The 9403-nt window shown below is 39.6% G+C and overlaps 1 protein-coding gene across 2 annotated transcripts; it reads left to right on the top strand.

Moving 5' to 3' along the window:
- Positions 1-271: 271 nt before the first annotated feature.
- oat (ornithine aminotransferase) lies at positions 272-8568 on the top strand. 2 transcript variants are annotated; one of them, XM_073489272.1, is made up of 10 exons: positions 272-344; positions 3932-4161; positions 4253-4477; positions 4575-4670; positions 5011-5138; positions 5792-5914; positions 6227-6355; positions 6528-6641; positions 6864-7008; positions 7516-8568. In XM_073489272.1, the coding sequence occupies exons 2-10, from the start codon at positions 3948-3950 to the stop codon at positions 7674-7676; spliced, it is 1335 nt and encodes a 444-aa protein (XP_073345373.1). In that variant the 5' UTR covers positions 272-344; positions 3932-3947; the 3' UTR covers positions 7677-8568. The 2 variants fall into 2 exon arrangements, with proteins under 2 accessions (XP_073345373.1, XP_073345372.1); XM_073489271.1 differs by having other exon boundaries at positions 287-380.
- The last annotated feature ends 835 nt before the right edge of the window (positions 8569-9403 follow it).

Genomic DNA, 9403 nt, shown 5'->3' with positions numbered 1-9403 from the left:
GCACAGATGATATTATCTGTAATATTTTTGCTATGAAATTCAAAACGATAAACCTAAGTGCGGCTGACACCTTGTGGCCGTTTAATTCGTTGTGATTGTGACTATATATAGATGATGATAATGATGATGATGATGATGATGATGATGATGATGATGGTGTCTTTCTGGACGCTTTTGCATTGAACCCTGCAATCCTCGGAAAAAGTTGCAACATGGAGGCGTGTCCTCTGACGTAGCCACGTAACGTAACGTCACGGTATATCTTCCCCAAGCCAGGCTGTCACACACCAGCCATCCGCCTCAAGCGTCAGACAGGTCCGGTTGAGCATCACCATCATCGCTACGTGAGGGTTTTAACTTCGCTTTTATTCTACTTTCTGGTACTGTTTGACTTTCCTCCAGTTGTCTCCTCCCCCCTGTTTGAAAACGCCTGCTTGATAATTTACTGACGGCTAAAAACAAAACAAAACCCTGACAGCCGGAATGTGCTAATATTAGCTGACTAGCTAGCTGGTACGTTACTGACTAAAGGAGTTGTTAGCATTGATCTTGAAACACTCTTCGGACGAACTACTTTATTCAGGGTTAGAGTTAGGTGGGAGCCAGTGAGAGCTGAGCTCCTATGAGGTAGGGTATGAGCTCCCATTAAAGCAGTAAAATAACAGATCTGTGGGGGTCTCTAATACATTACCAACAACTGTTATTTGTATAGATGTAAACAGTCATCCTCGTGACTGACAGTGAAATTTTCCACTGTCATATCTCTTTCTTATTTGAATTAAATAACTGTTGTTGTGATCTACATTACGCAATTGTTGCAAGAAGGGACCTGCTGTGCGTGTTTGTGAAAGTCATTGACATGGATCACGCAATGAAGTGATGAATTGCACTAGTAACAGCAATATCCCAGACTCCCTTACAAAATCTAATGATTTTAAGAGTTGTTGCATCATGAGGAGAAGCTTGATCAACTTTGTGAAACGACTGTGGCAAGTTTTAACTCAGTGGTGCCTTCTTGTAAATTCGGCATTGAGTACAATACTCTGAGATGTTTCTCTCCTTGTAAACAAAGTGTTACTTTGTTTGCGGTACTTCTTCGCCGGACTCCCTTAAAAAAACGCGTAATTTTGAAACGTGTTGCGTAAGGAGAAACTGTATAAACGTTGTGAAACGCTGTCTACAACACATTCTTAACTATTTGGACCTACTTGTTCATTCGGCAAACGTTAAACATGACGCAAGTTTTTTTCTTTGTGTAAAAAAACATATCCGTTTGTTCTAATGATGTCAATGTAGCCTTACGTTGGTTAGGGTAACTTATCTTAGAGATCCCACAAAGCTCATGTTATAACTTGAACCATGGCTTTATTTATGTCATTATGTTGTTTATGCGTGTAATATGACCAGTCACTGTCACCATTTTTTTCTTAACTAGAACGAGCTTCAAGCTATGTTTCATGATAGTAATGTTATTATATAATATTCAGTGGTTTAGGAGAGGTCAGTAATTCTCAAAGGCTATCAATTGATAGTACCCCATACTTGTTGTCTTTATTTAGCTCCTGGCTGTAATGTAGGTGGGTGTGTAGTGGAGGCAGCTCCCCATCGACCTATCATCTCTCAAGAGCAGGTTTAGTGGTCACTGGACACGACACAGTGCCACTGATCTACTGTGCTTGGAGTAACCCAGTCCAGGTGCTGTCTCTATTTGCTGTGTGTGTTTATTCACCCTGCAAGGTTATTGATTATCCCAATACATGGTCTGGTTGTCTCCAGGGAAGTAGATGGTAATTAGATGATAGATAACACATTTAACAGTTTATATTTAATTTCTAACTTCTGCAGATCAGTAAATGAGTTTACTTATCAGTTTACTTTTTAACCATTTACATTCTTGTCAGTTTTAGCAGATCAAGTCCAATGTTGGAACAGTTTTCCAAAATGTAAATTATCTTAAACGTGCACTATGTAATTTTGGGGAAGAAATTTTAATCAGCGGAGATAAATCTTCATTGATTGATTAAACGTGCCTAAACAAACTGAATAAAGTAACTGACCTTAAAGGACAACACAATTTTACTTTGTTTATGTTTGTCGGACCCCGCCACCCTTCTAGCTTGAAACACTGCTCTGGAGACCTTATTGTCCTCTGTGGACGGATTGTTTATTCAGTAAAAAAAAAGAATTATATCTATGTATTATTACCTTATTAATATTATAATAATATAACATTTAAAAGTTTGAATTTCTTTTCCACAACTTTAAAAGGGGTACTATCGTAATACTATTAGTCACAATAAATTGCTAATTACCAACAAATACAACATCATAATCAAGAATTGAGTGATCGATTCATTCCCCAATTGGCTATAAAGGCTTAATAATGTCTTCACTCCACCAGTGATGGAATATAAACCAAGTAAATTTACTCAAATATTGTACTTAGGTATAATTTTGAGGTACTTGTACTCTAGTATTTCCATTTTCTGCTGCTCTACACTTCCACTCAACTACATGTTACTTGGTAATTACTACATACTTACCATAAAATGTCCTAACTTGTAACCTGTGTGTTATCCATGTTTACATTTAGCAAGTCTTTTTCGGCAGTTTTCTAAAACTGCTGTACTTTTCTTATCATTTTGCAAATGATGTCATGGAATTTTTTTTAAAGTAAAATGCATTGGATAATATTTAGTCTCTAGCAACAGTTAAGCAAAGTATGTTATCTTAAGAATTTAACCTGGCTCATCCTTGCAATCATAGCATTATGTGAGTCATCCCAAAACCACTCAAGGACATGTTTATTCAAGGCCACCTTCTTAGTCATGTTTATTTTAAACGTTTAGATAGGCCTGTCACAATATCTGCTTGTGAAAATATTATGGGTTCCAAACCAAAGAACGACCGGAAGATTAGACACAAAATAGGATGTTCATTTAAAAAACTATGACCCCTAAACCTCTAATCCTAACTATTATTTTGATGATTTTTGAGATAAAATTGTGAATCGCAATCGTAATCGTGACAAGAAATGTTCATATTTTCCCATGCCTAATTCCAAAAACGGCAGCAAGAAAAGTAGTGCACGATACAGTACTAGATAATCGTGAAGGGACAGTTCACTTTAATTGGGACCAGACAGAGAGGTCTGGGTCATCACAGTCGAGTTGCCATGCTGATATGGAATTAGCTTTTGTTAACCCCATACCCAGCAAAGGTCTTTTCCTCTATTGTGTTGAATGTGAAAGAGAAGCGTTGTTCAGCAGACCTGTAAAGCCTACAATATGTGCTCTGTGGAATCCCACGTAGCAGTGTATTAGCTGCAGTGAGGTTTGGTTTATGCCATCATATGTTACATCACAGCCAATGATAGGAACAAGATTTACAAGTTTGTGTATTGTTGTTGTTTTTTTTGTTACTATATTAATTTATTTTTACAATAACTTTGGTTTAACTTTTGTTTATTGTATCATATGGTTGGGCAATATATTGAGGAGATTTATTCATGTAGTTTTGGGAAGAAACTTTAATCAGAAGAGAAAGACCTAAACAAACTAAATAAACTTTCTTCGTTTTCATGACTGAATAAATACATTTCATACCGTTCTAGCTTCAAATAGTGTTCTGGAGAACTTATTTTCCTCTGGGAACAGCTTGTTTATTCAGTTATGGAAAAGATAAATATATCTGAGTTTGGATTATTATCTAATCAATATTGTAACAATTAAAAAAAGTTTGAATTTCTTCAAAAATACATACTGCCTCTTTAACCAAAACCCAAAGATATTTATATGACTGACAAAAATATTAAATTCTCCCATTTCAGAAGCTGAAACCGCTGTACCTTTTCTCATCACTCTACAAATTATGCCATGGAAATGTAAACTAAAATGCCCTTGGTAATATTCAGTCTCTATATCTGTCGTAGACCCAGCAACAGAGCCATGAATGGAATGATTCTCCAGCTCAGCCGCAGCCTGAGCCGCGCAGCCCCTGTCCTCCGCCGCAGTGTCCACTCTGGCACACGTCCGGCCTCCACCGCCGCCTCCAAACTGAGTGCCGACCGTCCGCTCAACTCCGAGGAAATCTACGCCCGTGAGGACAAATATGGAGCGCACAACTACCACCCCCTGCCTGTGGCCTTAGAGAGAGGGGAGGGTGAGTTTGTTTTTCCCTGAAATCTTACAAATCACTTCTGAATTATTTGTAGCCACTTTCTAAGGGCTTGGTTTTCTTCTTTTCTTCTCAGGCATCTATGTGTGGGATGTGGAAGGCAACCGCTATTACGACTTCCTGAGTGCTTACAGTGCAGTGAACCAGGGCCACTGTCACCCAAAGATCATCGCTGCGCTCAATGCCCAGGCCTCCAAACTCACCCTGACTTCCAGAGCGTTCTACAACGATGTGTTGGGAGCCTATGAGGAGTACATCACCAGAATGTTTGGCTATGACAAAGTCCTACCCATGAACACAGGTACTGCAGGGAAACGCCCGAGGCTAACTGATCGAAACACCTTCAGATGTTATCATGAGTGTGTTTGTTGACGTTTATTTCTCTTGTCGCAAATTAGGAGTTGAAGGCGGTGAGACTGCCTGCAAGCTTGCTCGCAAGTGGGCTTACAATGTGAAGGGGGTTCCCAAAAACAAGGCCAAAATCATTTTTGCAGGTAAATAACCATCTCATGTCATAGTTTTGGGGTTAGTAGCATTTCTCACCAAAATCAAGTGGAGGGACCTCAAGCTGTCAGAAAATAGTTAGTCCAATACATGTCATTAAAGTTTTGTTTACACTGGAATTTAGCAAAGCTAGCCAGAGCGCTAATGCTTTTGCACATCCGACACATGATGTACACATGACTTGCATTAAAATATTGTGTTCAGACTCTAGATTAGCACAATGATTCTTGTTTGCTTAATGCAGTAGGATAAGATTACCAAATTTAGCATAAGGTTGTAAACAGAGAACAATGTGATAAATATTGCATCTCTTTCTATCTTGTTGATCAGAGGGAAACTTCTGGGGCCGCACCATGGCAGCCATCTCCAGCTCCACAGACCCCAGCAGTTATGAAGGTTTCGGCCCCTTCATGCCAGGCTTTGAGCTCGTCCCATACAATGACATCCCTGCACTGGAGGTACGGCTTTTGGCTACCTTCAGACAGTTCAATATCTACCATGTTTGTTTTATTTTGTTTCAGTCGTTGAGAGACAGTACACTGGAATGACATTTTTGAGTCTCATGATATCACAAGGAACTAATGTGTGGAGAAGTTTCTTCAGCCTCGGTCTAACCCAGCTGTTGGGAAAAGTCTTAAAATAAAAGTTTGATGTCAGAGGCAGTGTGTGTTGATATGCTGCTGGAAGGATCCAACATGGTTGACCTTAAAGTCTGCTGCCAATTTGCATAGCACTCAGTGTGCTTCTTTCCTGGCAAGACCAAACCTGGAGGACAAACAAAAAATACTTGAGCTGTTATGAAAGCTACTGCTTCGGAATACAATGCATACAATCTTGGAAAAACATTATCATGAACCATCACGATTCAAAAACAGTGTTTATTTCATAAAATCCTCTCAAATTAGCTGACTCGACACCCTTATTGTTTACGTAAACACAAGGGGTGAATGACTGAGTGATGTTGAATGTGTTTAGATAATGTTATCTTGGCAGCTGCTGCTTTTCCATGTAGACATACAAACCTAATGATTGACTAAAGTAGCATGCACTTATTGACAGAGTTTTCTTGGACATAGATAAAAGTGTCTGACTCGTCTTTTTTTTCCTCCAGAAAGCCCTTCAGGATCCAAATGTTGCAGCTTTCATGGTGGAGCCCATCCAGGGGGAAGCTGGGGTTGTGGTGCCCGACCAGGGCTACCTGACCAAAGTCAGAGAACTATGCACTAAATACAACGTGAGTCTCAAACACACAGATGTCATTTGCCGAGATATGATAGAAAATTATTGTAGTTTTTGGAAAGTCAAATCCCTTATTTTCCTGTTAAAAGAACTCTCCTTCCTCCAAATCATGAGAATTTCCATGTTTGCTTTGATAAAACACATACTGTGTTTGTCTTTCTACAGCTATGTGGAGCATTGCACAACCCCCGAATGTGTGTAGACTCACCTAGACTGGCTTAGCAAACAGTGTGAATACATTATATAATCTTTTTCTTTGACTTGGAGATTCACAAATTAAACTTAAGTGCTCGTGTGTTTCATCCAGGTGCTGTGGATTGCTGATGAGGTGCAAACAGGCTTGGCGAGGACAGGCAGACGGTTGGCTGTGGATCACGAGGAAGTCCGTCCAGATGTGGTGATTCTGGGCAAAGCTCTCTCTGGAGGAGTTTACCCTGTAAGCATTTTTTACTGACTTTAAGTAACACTTCTTATCATATTGACGATGTGTTTTGCAAAAGGCTCAAACTTTATGGACTTTTGGAGTCCAGTTTTGTTGCAGATGTGTACACCGTAGTTATGCAACTCTAAACCTTAACCTGAAGTGATTTTGTGTTCGTGTGCGCCAGGTATCTGCAGTGCTGTGTGACGATGAGGTCATGCTGACCATCAAGCCTGGGGAACATGGCTCCACGTTTGGAGGTAACCCCGTGGCCTGTCAGGTTGCTATGGCTGCACTCGAGGTCAGTGATAAAGTGCACTTCACTTATCTTTTCCACGTGTGTCTACACTTTAACAACTCATCACTGTTTCTTGTTGTAGCCTTTGTTTTAATTGATTAAATGGAGCAAACTACCACTGCAACATGCTCTGCAGTTACCTTCAGAAAATCAGTGGAAAAATATGTATGTAGCTGTGATCAACAATGTCACAATTTCTCTTCTTTAAACTCAAACTGTTTGCAGGTGATGGAGGAGGAGAAGCTGTCAGAGAACGCTCAAAGGATGGGAGAGCTGCTGCGGTCCGAGCTGAGCAAACTGCCCAAAGACATTGTGACAACAGTCAGAGGGAAAGGCCTCCTTAACGCAGTCGTCATCAAAGAGACAAAAGGTAAAGTACCGAGTTATTTCTGAAGCAGCAGACCTGTTGGTGATCATTATTTGGTAACTGAGGTAAAATTATTAGCTTATAGGCTTCAGTTTTGAACTCAAAGGTTACAAAAATACGGAAGCCTAGAAAGGCCATGCTTGCGCTTGTTTTTTAATGCCTCCAAAGAAACCAAATGGCATCATAATTCAAGTGTTGATTATGATGTCATTTGGTTTCTTCGGAGGCAGAATTTGCTCACATTCAATGAATTAGTGACCGGAACAAAATTATCTAAAAGCCTAGACTACAGTGAGTCTTTGTGCCATTCATCCTGGGGACAGAGATGCTCAAATTAACAAATTAAAGACGTCAAATGTATAAAAAAATGTAATGAATTGGATTTTTGAGTGGATTTTTCCTTTGAGGTAGCTTTACACTTGCCTTTTCTACGTGTAGGTAAAGAAAAAACCTGTTACTCTCACCTTGCAGTCACTCAATCTGACCCGTATGCAAACTTTCCCCCTCCAGACTACGACGCCTGGAAGGTGTGCTTGCGCCTTCGCGACAATGGACTGCTGGCCAAGCCCACCCACGGCGACATCATCCGCCTGGCCCCTCCCCTCATCATCAAGGAGGACGAGCTGCGCGAATGCATCGACATCGTCCAGAGAACCATCATGTCCTTCTAAACTGAAACCATTTCACTTTTCAACAATGCACAGACAACCTAGAAACTGATATTCCACGTAGAATGGAGCTACCGCATGGCCTGACAAAAAAGCCGCTCAAAACCTTTTAATTAATCGTTTTTATTTTTAAGATTTCTTTGAAACTGATCGCTGTAGGAATGCAGTATCAAGAGAATGTATGGATTGTGAGGCTACACGGAAGCTTATGTATAGAAAAACCACTGTAAAGGAAAAAGGTTACAGCTGCAATTTTGAAAAAGGGTAAGTAGTTTGACCAGTGAATCATACAGTTTAAAGTTTAAAAGACTTTATTTCAGTAACTAACTACTGCTGTCTGCAAACATTATCGTGAAGCGATTCCTGTTACATAAGAGGCTGGGTAGTCTGGGTGTTTTTAATTTAAGAGCAGGGTTTCCACACATCAATATAAAAAAGGCTTGAAATATGAATAAAGTTTTCATATTCCTAGGTTTGCAGGATTGCATAAAAATGTCATAATTGCACCAAACAACTGCTTATGTTAAGAGTTGAAGTACTTTTCATTTACAGTACAATTGTGGTCACATATTTTATGTAGGGTAAGTTATGATACGTGTTACTGTGGAAGACATACTGTTTGTTGTTCTTGGAGCTGTGTAACTTGGCGGGATTTATCTCAATAGACATACATAATTGTATGAGGATTAATGACTGTTGGGACTTGTGCTGCTAGTTAAGGCTGATTTGGTTTTATGTATTTACAGTATCTGTACATTGTTTCATTGAGCTTTCTGATGAATGTTTCATCTGTAAAAATGAAAAACAAACAATGTAAATATTGTCTTTTTAAAGGCAGTATCACCTTGAAATTGTTACATGATGCATTGTTCTTCAAATAAATGAGTGCACTCTTGCTGTTTGTGCGGAATAATGAATTTTAGTGCTTGAAATTTAAAAGTTTTAAGAGTTCTTTGAAAGAGCAGATACCTGTTTCAGGTTTAGCAGTTTTAGCAATCACTCATACTGCTGGACACTCCGCAACAAAACCGGTTCCATGAACAATGGAAAAACCACCTCAAACCCTTTTCCTGCCGTTCCAGTTTGCACGCTTATTCTTGAACCGCTCAGAGTTTTTCAATCAAAATAAATTGGCCCCAAAATCAGAAATTTGGTTCCCAGCTGGAAACAAAAAGCAGCAGGGTTTTATTTTCTTGACCTTAAAGCTACAAGGAGTTTTTAAGTGATTATGAAACCATCTCAGAGTTTAATACTGATGCTTCTATATGACCTTCACAAGCAAACGAGACCATCGGCGAGAAGATTCACTATTTCTATTTAGTTTTACTTAACGCCTGCCCCGGGTCTGCATGCAGACTGGAAAAGCCTGTTTTCACATTTTTCCTCGAAGGAATGTCCCTTCTCCTTTTTTAAAAATAAATGTGTTTAGATAATTTTATTTTTGGCATCCAGACAAAAATCCAGAACAGGCCAAGGAACAGACCCTTGAAGAGGTTTCGGCTTTGTCTCACTAAGAGCACTCAGATAATGAATCTAACCTGGTACAAAACCTGATGCAGAGACATGCCTGGGTCTGCTTTGACATCACTATTTACCTAACAGGGCGAACATGCATGAAGTGATTTCCTGTGTCACACTGAAATACTTCATAAATGCAACACCAGATGGTGCTGTGCCCTTATTAAAATGAAGCTGAGGCTTGGTGGTGAAATGAGGTAGCGTATACAAGC

Source organism: Pagrus major, chromosome 20 (genome assembly GCF_040436345.1).
Source record: "Pagrus major chromosome 20, Pma_NU_1.0".
Classification (NCBI taxonomy): domain Eukaryota; kingdom Metazoa; phylum Chordata; class Actinopteri; order Spariformes; family Sparidae; genus Pagrus; species Pagrus major.
The sequence above is the reverse complement of the archived record's forward strand: the minus strand, read 5'-3'. Positions and strand labels throughout refer to the sequence as shown.